At 39.2% G+C, this 22709-nt stretch overlaps 1 protein-coding gene across 1 annotated transcript; it reads right to left on the bottom strand.

The window, feature by feature from the left end:
- Positions 1 to 1023: 1023 nt before the first annotated feature.
- GABRA6 (gamma-aminobutyric acid type A receptor alpha6 subunit) lies at positions 1024 to 21888 on the bottom strand. Its single transcript, XM_030957191.1, has 10 exons — positions 21851 to 21888; positions 21621 to 21739; positions 21326 to 21393; positions 19806 to 20026; positions 19625 to 19707; positions 18901 to 19044; positions 18319 to 18471; positions 14893 to 15152; positions 5978 to 6238; positions 1024 to 1114 (listed from the first exon to the last, which is right to left on the bottom strand). The coding sequence occupies exons 1-10, from the start codon at positions 21886 to 21888 to the stop codon at positions 1064 to 1066; spliced, it is 1398 nt and encodes a 465-aa protein (XP_030813051.1). The 3' UTR covers positions 1024 to 1063.
- Between the last annotated feature and the right edge of the window lie 821 nt (positions 21889 to 22709).

The raw sequence follows: 22709 nt of genomic DNA on the forward strand, positions 1-22709 counted from the left end.
ATTCCTGAGAAGGATCACCGAGATCAAGGGTGAATGAAGGAATTCTGTAACTGTGTTGAGAGTGGCAAAATATTATTACCTTTAAACTCTGAATGTGCTGGCAAGGTCATTCTGAGGGTCATTCTTTGGCTCTAGAAGACATTTCTAGGGAGTTTGCTACAGGCAATTCAGTAGAATCAGCCGATAAAAAGCTGTTCCTTAACTAGTAATCAAGGCCTGATTCCAGGAAGATCCCTGGAGCTGGAGGCTTGCATTCAGCCTGATGGGTAGCTGCATCTTTCTGTCTATTCAGCTTTAGACCTTGAAAACTCCCTGAAATTCCAGTCCTCCGTTTCTAGATCCTGCCAATAAATTGTTTGCTATTAGTCTGGTTGTACTTTAATGGTGACTTTCAACAAAGAAAGTTACACTGTGGTAAACAACCAGCTAAAGCACACAAAAATAGCTTATATTTCCTTTTTTTTTCCTTGGATCTCATTCTTTATAAGTGTCATCTCAAAGATGAAAATTCAATTAAAAATAATGAAGAACTAATCCTTTATCTCTTATATGAAAGGGTTAAAATAGAACGGAACTACAGCTCCTTTTCATAGGATTTGTATCCAACATTGTTTTGGGTCAATTTCAAGTGCTGGAAAGCAGTACAACTCCTAGATTTTCACTGAAACTGTGCCAAGTTCTACCATTTCAGAGTCAGCTGAGTTTAGCAATTCTTATTCTATTAAAAAAACCCAAAGCCTTTTATTGATGTTTCATATAAATGTAAATGTTCAATTGCTTACAAATGTTTTAGAAGAAATGAACATTCTTTTCTTTGACAAGTAAACAAATGGTTTAACAACAACTTCTGTAGTACAATCATTGTAAGAAATCTTAAGAAAATATTAATTAGATCCCTAAGAAGTTTGCAGCTCTTGATTTGTCCAGAGTTTGCATCCAGGTAATGTCCAATAAAAATATTCCCTGTTTGAAAACTGAGATCACCTGTGGACAGACAAATCCTTTGAAGTCTCTTCAATCCTCTGTGACCTTGAGTGATTTCCTTGAAATCTTGAGCTGTTCTTCAGTTGGACTGAGGGTCATTTCGAAAAGGCATTGCTGAAGGTTCAAAAAACTGGAAGAAAAGTTTAGAGGGGTTTAAGCTGTGGCTTGTTAACCACTGTTAACAACAACTGAGTTAACCCACAAACCCCTGTGATTTCTAACTCTCTCAGCAGACTCAAAATAGGACTGCACTTCAAGGAGAATCCTCTTAGAATTTGATGCTCATTACCTGGATCATCAAAGCTCAGTTGTTAAGTATGTATGGCACTGACTGTTCCACTTAACCTTTATTTTTCCAGTGTTTAAACTGAAAAATGATGTAATGATATGCACTACAAGCTTTATAATACCAACATACTGAAGCTAAATACTTTTCCTGCTCTTGTTTCTTTCTCTTTTTCTTCACGCCTGACATCATTAGCATCTTTGACTTATTATGTAACTCTTCTCCTGCCATCCTGCTATGTCCTCTGCATCCAAATAACATCCAGGACTCAGCAACTTTGGTCCATTCAGTGACTTTGTATCTTCCTGTACTCCTAAACAGAAAAGCTGCCTCTGCTTCGTTTTCTGGATTTATCATCAAAATTTTAACATCATCTCCTTATCTAGCTTGATTCACTCCATTAGTCGATGTTTTATTAAATGAGAAATGAATTTAGAAATAAGGTGAATAAGATGACGTGGCAGTGGCATATGCATTGTGAGTTATGTGGCAAAGGTAGTACTTGCTGCTCTTTAAAAGGGGGCTCTTTGCACTCTAAATCAAGCCAATTTTAAAATAAACGAAGTGTGCAATTCACCCACCAAGGTCACTGTCATAAATTAGTATTCGGCTGAAGGACTTAGGAAGATTTAAAACCGAAAACAAAGCCAACATATGCTGTATGACAAAATAAAAAGCTAGAATATCTTTTTCCTCATTTGTCAGGAGGGTTTGCTCTTCTTTCAAGAACTTTTCTATTTGTCAAATTTAGATAAATGTGTCTTTTTCATTACTGTGTAGAGCTTCTTGTGGATGGCAGATATTACTTACCCTACAAAAGAACATGAACCATAGAAATGTGCCATAGAAATGTTCCATCCCCCATGTATAAATCATGGGGATGCTACATCCTCAAACTTCCACCTAATTTAATTCACCTCACATAGAGAGGGAGTAAGTCCTCTTAGAGTAACTCTGATGCTTTATTTTTTTCCATACTATAAGTAGCACAGTGATATCACTATAATTAGCACCTGTCAGCATTAACTTATAAAACCTTTTGAGAGAAAAGGGGCTTATCTTACAAGTATCTTACAGCATTTTCTGTGGTCTAAAAACTAGCATCAGTTATTTTGTACATTAGGTTATACTAGGTTCTAGTAATACACAGTCTAACCACATGCAGACAGAGAACTTTGCTAGTTTAGTTCCTTTGTTTTGACCAGTACAATTGATGCTCTGCAATGCTCTTGCTACTCCCCAGTGCAAACCCATTTACACTGAAATATCTCCTGTATCAAGCTGCACAGTGGATGACTGCTATTGAATAAGAATGTTTTCCCACTTGTTCCAATAGAGAATTGAACCCTTTATTTAAATATTAAGACCAGAAGATGAATGTTATCCCCATCCATGTAAAAAAAGCATTCAGGTGAATTACTTAATTTTAACCTGGATTTTTTTTTCATATTTTTTTTTCTTCAGAGAATGGTGCTGGTTTTGATTTAAAATATAGAAAAATATTAATCTTGTAATGAAAGTTTGCTACGAAGCTTCCTGGTTTGCAAAGTTTGACTTGGTGCAGTATGTATGGAAGTACACACACAGAGTTCAGTCTAAGATACTTTTGCTGTCTGTCCAGTCCTGGCTGCCCTCCCTGTGAGGGTGGTGAGGCCCTGGCACAGGTTACTCAGAGAGGCTGTGGATGCTTCATCCCTGGAAGTTTTCAGGATCAGATTGTACTGGACTTGGAGCAACCTGGTCTAGTGGAAAGTGTCCCTGCCATGGGAGGGATGGGAATTCTATGATTTTTAAGCTCCCCTCCAATCCAAACCAGTCTATGATGATAATGTTCAAATGTTTAAAGGTGTACATTTTATTAAAAATACCTTCTTCTTTATACAAACTTCCAAATCAAAAAATGTCTGTGTAATTTACATACTCTTAGTTTACATGTATAGTAAGAGAAAAGATATTTAACCTGAAGAGAAAATTATTAATGGCAGGGGGAGAAAAAGTTATCCAAGGAGCACTTTGAAAAGTAGTCAGTCCCCAAAGTTCTCATAAATTTTATGAGATACTGTACATAAAAATGACTTTTTCATTTCTGTATCACATTATCTAAGCCAAAGAAAATTGCTTAGTAGTGTATTGAACTCGTACCAAACAGCTTAGAAAAGAGCTCCTCATTTCATGCAGCTCTGTGTCATTACACTAACAAGGCTGCTCCTTCCAGCTGAGGCTCTGAATCCAGAACATGAAATAAAAAACTCTTCTTGCTCCTCCTTCAAAGCCAAAGGCAGAGCCTGGCCAGAAAATAATGATAGGAGGTGAATATGACCTTTGATTCCAGTGCTAATAACCTGCTTTTACAAACAGGGTGATGAAATGCCTGATTCATTCTCTGTGTACCTCCAAAGACAGGAGGTACCTGATTGGTTTGAGCACATGAATTGCTGAATGATCTTCTGTGCTCCAAACTGCACTGATAAAAATCCTAGAAAGTTGCAGTACAAGAACTGGTGTACTGGAAATTTGTCCATTTCAATAAATTAATTAGATTTTTTTCCTCTTTTTGTTTTTTAAACAAAAGTCCCATGAACTCAAAAAAGTAACTTAAAAAAGCTAATATACCTGAAATACTGCACAAAATGCACTTTTTAAATTGAATAAGCTGAATTATACTGTAACAACATTAAATGTGTTGGGCCTGAGGGAGCCAAAGATTAAGTTTAACTGCCCTTGAAGCATTCCATGCTTTGTTCACCCAACTTTTGTATCTCCTCTCTTTGGAATTAAAGGTTTATATATTTTTAATATATTTTTAAAGCAAAAAGAATCCTGGTTGGTGTAAGTAACAACTGGTGATAACATTTGAATTAGAAACCTAGCAGTGTATATCACAATTATTATTAGTCATAACTGAGTACACAAATGCAGAAATGTAATTTAGGAAGAAGAGCTTGGTCAAAATTAACACAATTGTTTAAATTCTTCATAATTCAAAACACCCCAATTGTCAATACTGTTCTCTTTTCTAAGTCTTGCTGCTGGATTTCTGTTATTCTGTAATGCTACTACAGAACATAATTTCTGAGCTTCTGAGCATGTTTGTGAGCTTGCATTTAAAAATATTTATAGTCAGCACTTAGTCCTAGACTTTGGAAGTATTTTAAAAGCCTGGTTCTAATGTTATTATTAATATACGAGATTTAGTGTAAATATTTCATCACCACCAGGGGAAATGGCAAGTATGTTCCAAATATTTCCAGATCCAGAATGTGAATGGTTTAATCACTGGAGTCTTGGCAAGCTGAGGAGCTGGCCTCTAAACAGAAGTTGTCATGATCAGACATGAGCTTTTCCAATCCCTTCTCTGAGATAAGTAATTTGCACACATAGTCAATATTTTAACAGCAGGATCAGTGACTCTGGCACAAATGCTAAATTTAGCACTGGGCAGGGTTGGAGTGGCCAGGAGCTGGCAGCTGTGACCTCTTGAGAGACATCTGCAGGAACATTTGTGAGAGACAGTGTCTCCTACCTTCCTGCCCTCACAATTCCACAGAAGCTGCTTGGCAGCACACCCCATTTCTGAGAGACAGCATTTTCCAGATCATACTGGTAGCAAAAATTAGAGTCTGCTAGAGCAGCAGCCCTCTAGCAGAGGTGAGGTGCCACCAATCAGCTGACCAGCACTGTCTTGTTTCTTTGAACTGCAACATCCCTTGGCTGCCCACAAGATTTCCTTCAGCCTGCTTTACCTTTCATCTAGGAAATAAAGGTACAGCCTGATCCCCACTCATACCAGATTTCCAGCCTCTGTTTTTATTGATGTAGGGACTTTGTGCATTTGGTGCTGTCTAAATACCATCATTATCTCCCTAGCTGTCCTAAATAAACTAAATGTACCAATCAAATTGACTGCAATGTACAGTGAGATCCAAAACTCTATAGCAAAGAGGCAAATGAATATATTTTTTACCAAGGAAATAGGACACTATTAACTTTATTTAGGCCAAAAAGGTGAAAAAATAGAGATTTAAAGCATTAAAGAATTAAAGTTTAATGACTGATTACTGACTGACTATTCTAGTCATGCTCAATTTGCAGGGCACATGTTTCTTCTGGACCTCACGGATATCTAAAGGTGTAATCACTCTCTGCTTGATTCAAACAAACTTAAGAAAAGATTTTTCAGCTTTATTTGCATAAGACAGTATGATATACATGAAAAAAACAGGAAATATGTATTGAAATGTACAAAACTAGGGACTCGATTCACAAACTTTATACTGCAGTTATTAATCCTTTATACTATATAACAAACTTCTTGGGGAGACTTATGGTACTAGCTCCCTGAGAAAACCTTAGGATATTAAAGTTCTTATCTCTTTCACCTCATGGCTTCAACAGATATTTCTAGCATTCCTTTCAACAGGTTAAGAAATAGAAGATTTAAGATCAGTTTGTTTGCTGAGAATGTCATCCTGTGCTGTTTTACAGACCATTTTCTGCTCCGTGCAGCATGAGTTAGAGAGAAGTGTAGTACAATGCCTTTCTGCATTGTACTGAGTGCTACAGCTGATTTTTTTGAGAAAACATTCTAGTGTTACTCAGAAAGGGCTGATGAACTGAGTTGCAACAGTAAGTGAACAATTGAACTAATGCTGAGCAAGTGAACATATTACATATTATAGATGAGTATTCAGAAAATTTACTACTCACTTCCATAGTGTCTTTTGAAAGATAAACAACCCAGTACACCAGGTTGAATCCTGCAAATGCCACTGGAAAGAGGATCCTGGAATACTGGTCTATTTTACTTGCACCTCCAATGGCTGGTGGTTGTGGTGGGGCTGGTGGAGGAACAGGCAGAGGTTGACACTGGGATGCAGTATTTGATATTATGCTGGGTTCAGGAGACTGCTCTGCCTGAGATGCTATGGAGTTCACTCTCTTCTTCAGGTTAGAGTTGGAGTCAGAATGCTGGGAAAGAAAAAAGAAGAGGAAAAAAAATTGGTATTTGGATACAGAGTCTTAGGTTTTGTGATCTTTACATTTCTTTCCACCTTTTAACTCAAATTTCTGATTTTATTGTTGCTTCTCTACTATAGTGCAATCTCAGAAAATCACAAAAATAATGCATCTATACAGAAGGATATATATTTTTATGGCCTAAAGCTTTGTTGTAAAGCCATAAAAAATATGTGCTTTTCACATTGTTAGCATTGTGATAAGTGGAAGCTCCAAGAGAGAAAAACAGAAGATGGAGCTAAAAGGGAAAGAAGGAATGGTGTATCCAAATTGTAGTAGGTTGGTGTGACTGAAGTTTGTGTAGATATGGATCAAGATTAAAACAAGCAGCAATATGGGCTGGCTCAGGAGCAATCTTCCTGGCTGAACCCATTGATGAGTTTGGTAACCACTGCATGGTGTCATGCAAGAGCTAGAAAACTGCTGCACAAAAGGCAATGGACTAACTTTACAGTGCTGAAGACATGAATGCTGAATTGTCCTCTTGTTTTTTCCAGGGTAAAATTTCATTTTTAAATATACCTCATAATTCCCACAGCACTTCCATGCATACAACTGAAGACAAATATACTTAGCTGTAATAGGACTATTTTTATTTTCATTTATGGTGAAATGAAACCAAATTACTCCCATATTTTGTGCAGTATTTGCAGCCAGGTCCAATTACTCTTCAGAAAGCTGTATTAAAACTCTTCTGAAAATTCAGCCAGAACTCAGGGACATGTAGAGCTTACTAGGCTAGCGTGTATATTAATTTTGTACATCTCTTTTATTTGGGACCACGTTGCCATTATTTTACTTTCACAAGAGTAGAAGTGATAGAGTCCTTCCTTACAGAAATTATTAGGAATAGGATCTACCCCAGGCTCTAAGCCTGCTCTAATGGATATCAATTTCTCACTTTGACAGTAGTGTCAAATAGGAGGAAATATTCAAAAACGTTGCTGCTTCTGCCATGTCCCAGCATGGCCATTTGTGGATGCATGGCAGCAGCTCTAAGATTCCTCTGATGGCTGAAAAAATACAGAAGGATGACGTGAGTGACTTTGTTTGTTTGTCTGTTTTGAGATGAAGTACTGTACTGCTCTGTTAATATGGAGCTTAAGCCTAAAACTTTGTCCATAAAACTCATTTCCCTGATTATTGAGGAAAAATCTTGTGCACAAAATCACACAATGTACACAGATGTTCTTGGATTTGAATACAAAGATTTTCTGGTCAGCAGAACGAGATGACCAAATGACTGAAGCAGATGAGGGAAGTCTTGGACAATGTAAATAGCTCCCAAAATAACAGCACATACATCTATAGTGAAATGGAAGACTAACATTGGAATGATTTTAAGGTAGAAAAATGCTATTAGATAGGCAATTTCCAAAGCCATTCATTGGGAGTGATTTAATGACAACCATTCACATAAATGTAGCCTGCTGTCAGCATTTTTGGGATTTATCTTGCAGGATTTCTAAGCATGGGAACAGATTTTAGTCAATCAGATAAATGACTGAGTCACTAAAAGGAAAGGAAGCATTTTCTGAAATACATTTTCCACTCTTGTGCTTGGACCACAATTTCTAGATAACAGACTAACCTAGCACAGCTGGTGTCTCCTGGGTGACTTAAAATAGTTGTAACAGGAATTATCCTTCCAGAAGTCATCGTTACTGTCAGAGAATCAGAACAATTGACATTTCCACAACAGGATGCCAAGTTTTGTTCATGCATGAATGGACTAGTGTCCAACTAAAATTAGGGAGACATGGATTCCTCACAGCTGATTTTAGTCTAAACAAAAGGTGAAGAGTTGAAGTTTTCCTTACTTCAAAAGGAAAAAGATACTTTTCTGTATGTATTTCCCTTACCTATTGCCCTTTTTCTTCCCCTACAACCAATCACCACTTCCAATTTGCCCTCTATACATTATACGGCTGGTGTCATGTTGTGAATGGGTATTAAAAAGCATTCCTGCTCTGTGCCTATCTGGAACACAGCTGTTTCGTTTTGTATTTTGCAGTAACACAGCAAGCAGCAGACAGATTTAAATGGAGGATGAGCTACAGATGTGTCACAGAAACAGAAAGAGGGTTATCCATGTCCACTTGCACTAATCATAATAATAATAATCCCCCTCTATGAACAGACTGGCTGGCTGAGCCTGCCTTCCTGCTTTCACTCCAATTCTGTTCCATTTGCCTGCATGCCCTCCTTTGAACAGAACTGTACAAACTGTAAGGCATCTCGTTTTCTCAATCTTGCTTTTCACTTTCTGTGGAATAACTTGACCTTTTGTGGAGACTGTGTGGTTCCTAAAAATACAAGTGTTAAGGTGAATCTTAGTCCTTTTTATCTACAATATTCTGGTACAAGGTAGGTCAAATTCTACTCCGGATTATTCAAGCAGGAATCAGGAATTACAGTGCTGAGGTGATGGAGTTAATAGTAAGTAGAACAGATGTAGTACATGGTCACTGGATGATGCTTTGTGCTGAACATATTTAGAATGTGGAGGTAGGAAAATCTTTGTGATCATTTGAATAAGCACTTGGAAAAATGTAATCCTGGTCATTATTTTACTCATAATTATTAAATCTCATTCCTATAGAAGGGAGATTGCTAAAGTAGAAGGATTATCTCAATGTGATTTCATCTCAAGAAAAAACCCTGAGCAGTTCTTTTCACTGTCTTTACCAGTCCTGTGTCCCCATAACAGTGAGTTCAGGGTCAAATCTATTTTCCTCTAAATCCCTACTCAGGATATGGAATTCTAAGTCGAAATTTATCTCAGATGTGTAATGGGGATGTCTCTCAGTATGGGAGTTTTTTGTAGACCAGACTGCTGCCCCAGAACCACAACTCATATTTTTCATTGGAATTCACTCCTAAACCAAGAACAGGAGGCAGTCAGGAAGCCTGAGGATAAGAATATAATTCCTTATTACAGTTGTTCTGAACAGCAGCTACAGTAATTTGTCTACTGTATCTAGATTTAACTTCTCCTTTTGACAAAGATTACATACAATAACATCATGAAATGTTAACAAAACAGAGAAAATGGAAATGAATAGCCTATTTTGCATAGCTCCCAGAGCCAATCACTCAAGTAAGGACTGTTTTACAAGCAGCAAGAACAAGAAGCCTGAGGCACAGCACAGTGTCATAAGGAAATAATGGATTTTCTGGAGTTACTGAACCTTGATTCAGAGGTACTCTTGCACTCATGGGCAATGTTAGTCCCATCAGGCAATTAAACCTGCAGCTCTGTCTGAACAGGCAGTGACAACAGAGCAGATTGCCAGTCCATTGTTTAATGTGAGACACCACCACACTGCACTGCTATGTAGATGGCCTGTAAGGTACAGTCTGCCTTCTTATTGAGCTTTGCAGCCAAGCTATCTCATCCCCTGGAAAGCTCACAAAGCACTCTCATCCTCTCTATAAAGCTCTGCTCTCACAACCCTCCTCAATATCACTAGAAGTTGCTTATACTCAGAATATCTCAGGAGGCTTTCACCAAATTTCTTGTCTTCCAGATCTAAAAAAATACAGCACACATAATTTTAGAGTAAATAAAATTCTTTGTCTGCTCTTTCTGATTCCTTTGGTGCATGCTAACTGTGATTTATGAATGCACTTTGTTATTATGTTTCTTTCCCTCAAGAGGTTTCTGTAATTCATATTTGTAGAATTCTCTTCTCTGTTGCTTTGTACTGCAAATACATATTCTCACTATCAGTTTAGTTTATAATCTAACAGTAACATCAGTCTCTTATATATGCAACCCAGATACTGGCTAACTCTAAAAAAATGAATATCTGTATGTCCTTCCTTATCTCTCTTTTACTCACTTCTCTTTTTCCTGCTAGTAATGCAGTAAAAAGAGGTTTTTGAGAAAAAAACTCTAAAATTTTAGATAAGAAAATCTTATTTCTTCTTTTCTTCATTATTTGATTAAAGACACTGAACTTTCCTTATATCAAAACACACACACAAACCAATCTAGAACCAGAGCTCAGTGTCTGTAAAAGGCAGAATGCCAAATTAAATATATAACATTTTTTGCCTCTGTTCATTAGTAGATACAGTTTGAGAAATTTCAACCCTTACAGACATAAGAGCATGCTAGTGACTTATCTTCCAAAGGGGAAGTTAAACATGGTTTAGCCCCTACATCCACCAGTGTGATCTGCAAAACCTTGCCTTATCTATTGAACAATCCATATTCAGCATCTTCCAGCAGGAAAGTTCATTGCACTGTGCAACCTCATCTTTAGGCCATGTACTAAAGAACCTCTTTCAATACAGTCCTGTGCAGTTTCAGTTTCCATCTCATGGCACAGATTCATTATAAACCCGAATTTGGACACTTCTTTGAATGTCTCATTTGTGAGATCTGATTAAAAAAAAAAAGTATATTGCAAATAATGTGTAAATAGTTATAAACAGTGTCCTGCATAATCAAAAGCTGAGTATAGTTTAGAAGTCATTAACTGTCCTAGCTTCAGGCATCTCTTAAGGAATTTTAAATTACCTTTGCTAGAAACACTGAAGAAAAACATGGAGACTTCTTTCATCATTTTTACCCTAGTAAAAGGGTTAAATCACTTCGGTCAAATTGCTCACTTGGAGCAGGGGAAAACCATGTTCAAAATCTTTCTTAACCTCCAGGAAATGAAATTCACTTCTCTCAGAATATAGCCAAAACCATGAAGTGAAGGTGAATAAGGGGAGAGGCTGTTACCTATTACTTCAAAGCTATTTTATTTTGCATGGAAAAATCTAAAGATCTATATAGGCAGGAAGCATAACTGAAAAATACCCAATGCCTATTGTATTAAAACTGCTGTCATATAAACCAGATATGCAGTAAGGAGAGCAGAGACTGGAACCCTGGTCATTCTCTTCTCGAAGGGAATGAGCTATGGTAGAGTTTCTTCAAAACATTTATTTGTAGCATGCCAGAAAAAACATATAATTGGCACAGAGCCTCTCTGCTGTCAAAATATGTTTTTACATTAAACAGATTTAAATTTTCAAAGCCACATTTGGCTCTTAAATTTATCAGTGTCTGCCCATATGTTTTTTTCCCTATAATTAAATTTATTTTGTTCTCACTACCCTCCTGCAAAAAAATTGCTGGAATTATGCCTCAATGTTGTCAGTGGAAACTTTAAAGCATATAGCTGTTTTAGGGTGATGCTAAAGGGTGGCTGCTGATCCAGACAGAAGTACTCTGTTACACCAGGATATTCATTAAACAAACTCAATATATTCTGACATAATTGCAGGAAACTAAATCCTCTATAGCAGCGACATACAGCTGTTCTGCAGCTGGCCAGGTTAAAGGGAATAAGAATCCTTTCCTGCCCAAGCTGTGTTGTTTTTAAACAAGGCTGGAGAGAGAAGGAAGCTCTCCCAGAGGTAATGCACTGCACTGTGCTGACTTCTGTTAAAACATGAGGACTTTTAGAACATAACTGTGAGCAAGCTGTTACAGGGTGGTAATCTTTTGTCTTTTACATGCAGCCTCTCGCATGGAAAGGATGTCTTTTGATCCATGGGGTTACTCCCTGACCATCCCACAAAGCATTTCTGCAAATGCTGTGCTCCTCACAGTATCACCAATTCCCTTTCCCTGCAACTTCCCAGACTGGGATCTCCCTGGGAAGTGAAAGCCATTAAGAGGAAACAATGCAAATGATATAGAAAATATGCATTTGAAATGGATTTAAAAGCTAAATGCCATCATGGTTTTATATGTGCATGTATAGGATGTTTGGTTTTGACATGCTAAAGCCAGCTTGGCCACTGCAGGAGTAAGAACAGGTTTGTGTCAGGGTCCAGATGAAGGCTCAGCTTGCTGTCCTCGTGTTCTGCAGAGGAACACCCAGAGTTTTGTATTTCACACAGGGATTACCTGCAGCTGATGGAGAGAGCAAGCCAAACCCTGCTCTCAGTTAGCTGAGGTAAATAGAGAGGCTTTCCTGGAGCCAGCCCAGGCCTGCTGGGCTCTCAGCTCTCTGCTGAGCACACGGGCACAGCCTCATCTCTCTTACTGACCCCACCACAGTTCAGTGGCTGCAGCATTTCCTCCTACTTTCATTCTACACTGGAGCAGAATTTGGTCTTCTGACATATTTCTTTTCTGAGTATACAGGTTTTATTCTCTACATTATAAAAACCTGTGTGAGAGACTTTAGTTTATTTGAATAAGGCAAAATTTTAAATAAAGGTAACTAGACTGAAAGGAAAAGAAGGCTGCTTAATATTTTAAGGTTTTTGTTTGTTTTTTTTTCAAAAAACATTTAATTTTAAATTTTATATATATATATATATATATATATTCTGTAGATATGTTTATCTTGACTTTGGGCCCTCACTCTAGCAGGAAACTGAGTGTTATGCTGTCTGCCTTAAAAATATCTGCCCTAGGATCAGTAATGCAGCTATAGAAGCACAAGGCTCAGAGAGAATGACAGTCCAGAGGAAACAGTCATAGACCTGTAATCAGCCTGTGTTAAATACACTGTTAGCATTCAAATCAGACACTTCAGGTCTGTTTAATATGAAATTATATCACTGACTGCAGTGTATCTATGGATGTGCCAACATACAAAACTTTCTTCCTCCTTATCTCTACCAAAGGGGGAAAAAAAAGGAATGAAAAAAGAAAAGCTTCTTAAAATCTGTTATCCCATAATCACTCCTTTTTCCCAGAATGCCCTTCTGGAAGGGAACCTTTTAAATCCAATAGCTAATTCTTCTAGAAACCTTTTTGACTACATAATCTTGCCTTCAGTTGTAAGTACCCTTTGTTTTTATGCTCTCCCTGAGTTTGCTCTTTCTCTTACTGCAATTCTCATAGACAACTGATCCTGGGAGAAAAACGTGGTGCATGTACAGGGCTTGAAAATGGCTGTCTTGCTTTGAGCAAGATCAGGTCTGTAGAATTTTCTGGGCTGTTTTAGGGACTGAATGTTATGGGATTTACTACTCTTCTAAATCTGTATGCTGTCAGCTAGACATAAATAATTTTCTTGAGCAGGTTGTTGCAGGGTGATTCCTAGATATGTATTTTATTTCTAGATGTTTTCTTTTTTCTTTTGTTGATTTTTACTTGGAAAACCTAACAGGTGAATATTTACAAAACAGGAAGGAGGGTCTTCAGTTCGTTTTTTGCTTGTTTAAGGCTGAAGACCTTGATAAGAAATTTGAGCCTTTTAACTTCTTTATCTTTTATTCATTTGTTCAACAGAAATTTTATGTCTGGTGCCTACCTTGGTCTGCTGTGATTCATAGATCATGTAAATCTGGAGGAGCCCTATCAAGCAAGTTTTTAGCTTCTCTGGGCAGAAGCAGGAGATTTTATTTTTGGATCAGTTGTTTTCCTGAGACTGGGAATGTGAGGGGGTGTCCATAGTTGCTGTGAATGCCCCAGCAGCACGTGCAGAGTCAGCCTAACTGTTTTCATATAGCTCAGTAGGGACTTTTCAGGGAAAACAAAAGTAGTATTTTTTGGTTTGTTTTTTCCTTTCTAGTAAACCTCCTTATGGTTAACTCCAACTTGAATAAGGAAATGTGTGAAGGACGGGTCCAAGCTGTTGTTCCTCTTCAAGATGTAGTAGCTATCAATATTGTCTTCATGCTATATAAAGCCAGGTGAACTTTGATTTTTCTTTTCTGATAGCTCGTCTTCCAAAAAAGAGTCAGCAAAACTTATCAACCATGATTTTAATAGTCTGAAAGTACTTAAACATTGTAACTTTAACTGCTATTTATCAGCAAATGTGGAAAAATTACTCCATGGTGGGTAAGGTACTGCCTTCGTATGGCCACCTCTTAGACTGACTCCCTTATTCCATTACAGATTCAGAGGTTTTGCAAATTGTCATTCAAATTGTTATTTCTCTAAAAATGGAAATCATGGTGGTAGTAAAACTGCTTTTGAAACAGAAAGGCCACAATGATAAATAGATGAACATATGCTGTGAGACAGCATTCACGACTTAGCATAAGATTTAGAGAGTGAAATTTGCAAGCAATTCTGACACAGTTTTTAGATACTAGAAAGACTTCCTCTCTTTCATCTATCCTTCATTTATGTTTTTTCCCCCCAGAGCTTCCTCCAACACAGATTTCAGTAAGGTAAGAGATGCCAAGTTTATGTATAGGCTAATTACCCATCTTCCAAATGGCTCACTTATGGTCTGTACCCTTGCACTACAGTGATCCCATAATCATCTGGCCAATGTTCATTCCATTGAACACTGTCCCACAAATTCTGCAGACTTGCTGGGAACTACAACTGCCCGACCACACTGCCTACAGCATTGCTCAAGAGAAGTATCATGGATAATAGTCTAACGGCTTTCCTTAAATATCTAGCCAAATAAACATCACTCTAGAAAATCATATTGCAAATTTAAATAAACACTACAAATAAATGAAGTATTTTCATTCTCTGGAATCAGAACAACGTCTTTGATAAACAGACACAATCTGGTTACATAATCTGCTTCAGGTTAAGATCACTTTAATATTGTTTTGCATTCACTACTTCAGCTGCCTGTTCCTATATGATGCTTATTATCAGAAAAGCAAGCAATTACCGAGACAATCTCGTCCTCTGCCGGTACAGTTGCTGCTGATAGTGCTGCTGCCAGTGCTGCTGCCCTGGCTGCCTTCCTCATTGCTCTCTGAGCCTGGAGATTGGTGAAGTAGTTGACAGCAGCAAACTCAATGAGTGCAGAGAAGACAAAAGCAAAGCACACGGCAATGAACCAGTCCATGGCGGTGGCGTAGGACACCTTGGGCAGGGAGTGGCGAGCGCTGATGCTCAGGGTGGTCATGGTGAGAACTGTGGTGATTCCTTGGAAACAGGAGAAAGAATGCAGGGCATCAGAACTTGGCTTCAGCCCTGACACTCTTAAATTCACATACATGAAAAAAACCAAAGCACAGCACCCTTTTTGATTTTAGCTGTCATTCTACATCCCAATAAGACTCCTAAGTATTTTGTGTCCTTAAATAACTCATGTATACTAGATTCAGCATCTAAAAGGTCTGGAAAAACTTCTTTAATGCACTGAGGAGACTGAAAGATAACATTCTAGATGGGACAGCTTCTTAGAATTGGATAAACATGGCTATAACAAAATCCAGGCTCAAAATTTGAAGGAGGTTTTCCTTGGTGGGTTAGTAAGTATAATGTTTGGCAGAAACCTGGATTCACATATTGTCATTCCCCAACAGTGATCCTCTCTTTCTCCTGTTGTAGTACAAGACATGGCTTACAGAACCCTCACTAAATCAGTCAAATTCTACATTAAAAACAGTCAGAGCCTGATCCAAACATTTGAAGTAATAATGCTTTGGTCCCCTGAGCTGTTCTCTTTAATCATGGGATACATTTTTTAAGATTCACTAAGAGTATCTTGATTTGAAAGCTCCCCTAGCTACAGATAGGGAAAGACAGAAAAGCTACTTCTCTAGAGCTGCTTATCTATTTTCACAGAGCAAATCTGGTCATGTAGCTCATGGGCCCCATGGTGTTCTTCACATGAATTCATGAATTTATTCTTTCTGTGTTGGAGTGTACAGCATTAATAATGTAGGAAATATACTTACTTCCTACTGCTGCCTGATACAAGCAAAAAATGCAAGAACAAACTCAATCATTTACATACAAGCCTCTGTGACTCATATTTACTTATAATTATGCCTGCTAGAATGTAAAAACTGTGGATATTTAAAGACAGTAAGGTGGAGAATATCCTCTTCTATTTTCTGCAGTTGGGAAAGGGTAGGTGTCAAAGTGAAAGATGTTTTAATGTCATATTGTGATGGTCATGTTGAGTTGATGAAGCAATATGCTGTGAGTGATGCTCAGAGGAAAGGATGCAGTGTCATAGCATATTGCAGCATCCAGAAAGGGTGACATTATTTTCAGAGTTTCTCTGCAACTCTTTCACATGATGTGGCTTGCCAGCTGTCTGAGGTTAAATACATCCCAATGTCACTACTTATCACATTTTAATGAAATACAAATAGGAGATGGTATAGAAATATGTAGCATTCCTACTTCTCCCAAATCTGACAGACTCATTTTATTATATGAATACAACTATGCTGAGATGCATTTCAATTTCAAAGGTCCAGAATGAACTTTTTGAAATGATGTGTGATTAGATTAGAATCTGTCCATGTGCTAGTTAGTAATAAAATAGATATATTCTATGTCTGAATAAAAACTTACTGCAGCAGGAATTTAACTTAGGAATAGGTCTCCTATTCTTTTACAGATATAGATAAGAATTCTCTCTATGTGGAGTGAATATTGATGAAATGCTCTGCACTGTGGAAAGCTACTTCATCAAACTGAATACGAAATTACAGTTGGTAAACTGTGCAACTGCTGATTGTTCACCCTTGTCTTTACATTTTGAACACTTCTTAGTAAGTTTTGAAGAATATGTTACATAATGCAAACACTGAAATCTGATAGCTGGCATCCATTTTGGAGGTAAACAAAGTCCTTGAATTATTTTGTGCTGAAAAACTGGTTTAGGCACATCATTATTCTTCTACTATTCATTTCTCTTCTCTCAAATTTAGCTTTCAGACTAATAAGTAAAAGTGAAAATTTATAATTAAAGTATTTGCAAGATGATGCTTTTTAAACCTTCACTATTTTAAAATTTTCTTTTTCAATGAAAAAGACCAGAAGAATTTGTCATAAAGAATTTGCCCTCTTTTCCTTAGATTAAGGTATTCAGAATCCATGGGATTTTGAATGAGTCTGGACTACAAATTCAGACTGTGCCCTGGGGAAATACTAATGGAATAAGGATTGAAATATTCTTTTAAAATGCTAACATCACTATTTTTCACAGAGGTGGAGAGGTGCTTATTTTACTCTTTTCATAAAATGTTTTCTCAGGTCCATGTTACTCTTCAGTACAACACCTAGGAGCTGTTATTCCAGTGTTTGGGGTATTTATATAATTATTACCAAATCAGCTACAGAACTACTTGCACATCTCTTCAGGCATGTACAGTTACCTTCCACGCCCACTATGCTGCAAGCATGTTTTACTCAAAATGTAGAGGATGTAACTCTACAATCCAGAGATGCAACATGAAGCCAAATCAGGTAGCATCATATCTGGAGTATAAACCTCAGGTATGTATGAACCAGGAGACTCAAAGCTTTGAGAGCATTAATTCAAACCACTGGAAAGAAAGAAAAAGGCCCTGCCATGCAGTATGGATACATTTTTCTCATAAATTCAACCTGTGCTAGGGACATTATTCATCTCACTGATCTTTATCCATCTAAAGCCCTTGTTAGTTGTTTAGATACCTTCGTAACCAAGGGGAAGAGAGCACTCCAGAATGACTGTTAGATGGGGTACCTTATGTCGGATAATAATTCCATTCCATGTGATTTTTTTTTTCCTTTTAAAGCTTTAACTCATATTGGTCTCACGAGACAATAAATCCATAGGAAAAAATCCTCTTGAAAAAATGACATTTACTTTGAAATTGTCCCTTTCTGCATACAAAAATACAATTGGAATACAACTGAAAATTGTCACAAACAAGTCTGGCTACCCAAACATTCTGAGTCAATAATTTTGACCCTCATAGGCAAATTGACTATCATTTCACTTTAGTATTTACTTTTGCTGACTGAAACCTACTAGCTGCCTTTCCTAATCCCCCCTGGCTTGCAGTATCTGATTGATACAACGGATTCAATACAGTGAATGAAATGAATGACAAAAGGAAAAACACAAATACCAGCCACGGTTCTTGCTGGAACAGATTCTTTGTTAATCCAAAACACAACTTGAGACAAGACGACAGTCATGATGCATGGAATGTATGTCTGAATGAGATAGTAGCCTATTTTCCTTTGCAGATGGAAATAGAGCAGCTGGAGTGAATATTCCCCTAAAACAAACAAGTAATGAAAGGAATGAATGAATGAATGAATGGTAGATGCTGAGCTCAAAGACCTTAACACAGCATACCAAAAACTGTCCTGGCTGGAACAGACTCCTTGTTAATCCAGAAAGACACCTGAGAAAGAATGACTGTCATAATGCAAGGAGTGTATATCTGTATCATGAAGTAGCCCATCTTCCTTTGCAAGTGGAAATAAACTGTCATGATTACGTATTCACCTGTTAAGAGACAAGTATGTCAGCATTATTCTGGCAACATGTGAGTGAACATTATTGGCTTAAACCCAACATAATATGTTCAGATGAAATCACAGACCTCTTAGAGCATAATAAAAATAAGCTGCTTAAAAAAGGTAAAGTGACCTTATGGAAACAGAGCAGAATAGTATTCATTTTATGCACTGTTTTTACTGGGATGGAGAGGTAGCGGGAATTCTTAAGAATATCATGAAAAAAATTTTTGTTTGATGGGACTGTATTGAAAAGCTGTCTTTTAAGAGACAATGGTTAGAGTCTGTCCAAGGGTTTTACTTTTTAAAATAGAAAAAGAAAAAGATACATTAATTCATTCTATATGAAAAAAAAAAACTGTAATTCATTATCAAGATGTTTCAGAACACTAGTAGTTTCCACATGGCTCCATCTTACCTGTGTTAGATTTAATTGTTTCACTAGATACAGTTTGTCCTATGAGGTCATACTGGAGAAGACTGGAAGACTCCTGGGGTACTTCTACTGAATGCAATGGTCCTTTTTTCCAAGTATAAATTATTTCACTTTTTGGATAAGCATCTGAGTAACAGAGGGGAAAATGACCATTACTAATTACATATTTTATAAGCAATTGAAAAAATAAATAGAGTAATCCCTTTCGTAGCTCAAATGCCCACACAAACATGCATCCTACTCCAGGAAGTTCCCAAGATAATTAATGACAAAATGAGAAAAAAAGCAACAATAAGAGAATGGCTGAGGTGGGATCTGAGAGGAACTAGCTGTCACTTCTTAATTTGTTATAAAACATACATATTGATTACCACAACTCAACTAAATATTTTCAAAATTGATTACCACAGACTAATATATTTCCAAAATTATAAGTAATATAGTAAATGTAGCAGAGGTTTTAATATTTGTTGAAGGCCAACTTTGAGTACCAGAGTATAAGAATAATAAATAATAAAACATGCTTCAGCAGTCACCCTTCAGATGATATATCCATGTCCATATGAATGGTCTGAGTCTCAGAGAAAAAAGTAAAATTCTAGTATAAAAATACAACTTAAAATTTAAGACAGGTCACTAAGTAATATCTTATGATCTTCTGACCAAAGGTGTTACTTTAACAAACTAAAAGACACAGAAAACTTACAGCTTCCAAATTTCAGTGGACAAGCATGTCCATCCATTGGGAAATTCACCAACCTCATAGGACAGTCAGCATTAATGGTTAGTCTAGAACACACAGTTGTAGATAATGAAAAATATGGTGTGTAGGAAAATACTGATAGAATCAAAAATACAGGTCAACCAAAAGCAGGACAAGCTCTCACCTCATAGTGTAAAGAATAGTTCCATTCTGCATAATTCTGAAAAGTTTGTTAGGAGTTGTCATATTGTGAGCAATTGATTTTTTTCCATTTCTAAAAAACGTGTCTGGTGTCCAAATTTTACTGACCATTAAATTGTTCAGTCTCAATATTTCAGTTGGCCCACTAAACTTCAGCCTCTCATCAGTCCATGTCTGACGAAAGAAGACATCCATTGTGTATTCCTGTGGAAAATAAATAGGGCTTGACATCTGTGTGGGGGTCAACAGTCCCAAGTGGCTGTGGGGACAGTAACTCTATGAGACAATCTAACACACATGTCAGTGGCATTTCATTTACTGCTTAAACACTCAATCCTATTATCATTAAGTAGTTACTAAAAAAGTCATCCATGAAAACATATCCTATTTTCTTATTATTTGAAGAACAGTTATAAATGAATCATTGAACAGATAATTGGACATGATTAAGGGGAAAAAAACTAACCCTCATTGTACTCTCATAGATATTAATTTAATTCAAAGTGACTGAGGTCTAAGAAATACAAATGTCTCCCTTTCAAAGTGCAAGACCAAGCTATCAATGTTTAATTGCCAGAAACAAAAAGACACGCTCGGTGACTCTTCTGCAGCTTCCTTTGGATATTCACAAAGTGAGGACTGATCTGAGTCACATCACAGTAGGATTATGGTGTCAAGTTAATATTAATCAATGGGACTTTTTTCCAAGAATTCTTAGTAATATTTTCACAACTCTTCAGAAAAGACCTCTCTGCAAAAGTTGCTTAGGAAACAGAGCTAAACCTGGCTGGGGCAAATTTTTTAAGAATGCAAAGTTATGCCTTCTCTTTGACTGATGAAGAGCAGTGGAAAACCTTTGATATTACTTGGAGCCCACAGTTGGGCTGGATTGCAGGCTCAGGTGAGATGGTGTTACAGGGGTGTACAACGGCAAAAATAGCAGCCCAAGTCAATGTCTAGAAAGAGAACAGCAATGTTATTCTCACTTCCATGACTTAACATGTTCCTGGGGGCTACTGCTGTAGTTGCCAGAGTCCACCCAAGTCTGAATCTCTGTCTACGCAGACTGAGTGCACCCAAGTCTGAATCTCTGTCTACACAGACTGAGTGCACCCAAGCCTGCCTGAGTTTGTGGGGGACCCATCACGACCAGGGGCAGCTGTGTCAGCAGTGGCACCATTCCCCTGCAGCTGCTCATTCGGTGTCCTCCCACCAGGCAGCGTTCTGCAGAGCTTTGCTGGGACACGGCGCTCACCATCTTCTTCTCAGGGTTCAAGAGGCATCTTTTACCTGCGGCCGTGCCCTCACCTGAGGCTGTGTGTGCCCAGCCCCGGCTGGCGGGCCGGGAAATAGCTGTATGCAGCTCTGGCCAAACTGCTCTGCTGGGCCCTAGAGATTGTCAAAGAGATTAAGCCTCGTAATCTGCTTTAATGACGGTCAACTCAGATGCCACCGTAATGAATCCCGGGAAAACAGAGCAGGGGCGGCGAGCGGGGCCCTTACCATCTCCACGTCGGACACCGGCCCGAAGCTGGTCACGTAGATGTCCGTCTTGACTTCTGTCACGGCGCCTGCGGGACACGGAGAAGGGCTGGGAGAGGAGCGGGACCGCTGTTCGAGGGCAGCGGAGCCGCCCCGCAGAGGCAGGAGCTGCGGAGCAAGGCAAACTTTGCTGTTCGCCGCCGCTTTTGGGGCTCCGCCGCCTCCCTCCTACCGCGGGTGCGGAACGAGCCCGCCAGAGCGCTGCTGGCCCTTCCCCACCCGCCGGCTCCCCGAGGGGACGAGGCTTCCCCGCTACCTCCAAATCCCGGTCGGAGCCTGTTGTCGTAGCCGTCCAACAACTTGTCGAGGATGCGAGTGATGTTTTCCGAGTAGAGGTCCGCCCCGTCGCCCTGGTCCCCCAGCGCTGTCCCCACGCTGCGGGCAGAGGCGAGTCCCCGTCAGCCCCGTGGGGAGCAGGGAGGGACGGCAGAGCCCCGGGCTGCGGGGAGCCCTCGGGGATCGGCGTGGTGGCGGGGGCTCACTCACCTCACAGCCACACACGCCCAGGCGAGCAGCAGAGCCATGCCGCAGGTGTGTGCCGGGACGCTCAGTGCCCTCAGAGCCGTCAGCTGGAGCCGGTGTCGGCGCTCATCCTTCCCCCGGGCCCGGGTGAGGCTCTGGCAGAGCCCGGCTGGCTCAGCCCGGGTGAGGCTCTGGCAGGGCCTGGCGGGCTCAGCCCGGTGGCTCGGCTGGCTCAGCCCGGTCGCTCACCCCCGGGTGAGGCTCTGGCAGGGCCCGGCGGGCTCAGCCCGGTGGCTCAGCCCCGGTGAGGCTCTGGCAGGGCCCGGCCGGGTTCCTCAGCCCCGGCCCCTCGCTCCCGGGCCGGGCTCTGCCCGCGGCCGTGCTCGTCCCTCGGCTTCGCCGCCGCCGTTCAGCCTCATCTGACCGCTCCACGGGGGGAATTAGGGTTTGAAGGGACGGTGCGCGGCCGGAGAGCAGTGACAATAATCGAATAAGGCATTAGGGGAGATTAAAAGGAAGAAATCCACTGCTAGTTTTGGCATGGAATTAGCAGGGACCCGTTAGGAAATCTGGAAAAGCGCTGGCATCTTGCTGATAGAGATTATGTTAGAAATGGCCTCAGCTTTTATTATGTTTATGGTTCACAGGGAGATTATTATGCAGCTTCCACATCATTAGAATTCTGAGGGGGGGGAGGACCCAACAGTTTGCAATTTACCGGGGGTTTTAACCTTTCTTAACAGTTCTCCTGTTGATCAATTCTTCAGAATTGTATAGAGATTTCCAGTATCTAAACGTTGATATCTGGACATTGAACACTTGAAGTTGGTTCTGGTTCAGATTTCTCGATTTGCTTGTTTTCTTTTTTGTTTGTTTGTTTTTG

This window comes from Camarhynchus parvulus, chromosome 13 (genome assembly GCF_901933205.1).
Source record: "Camarhynchus parvulus chromosome 13, STF_HiC, whole genome shotgun sequence".
Taxonomy (NCBI): Eukaryota; Metazoa; Chordata; class Aves; order Passeriformes; family Thraupidae; genus Camarhynchus; species Camarhynchus parvulus.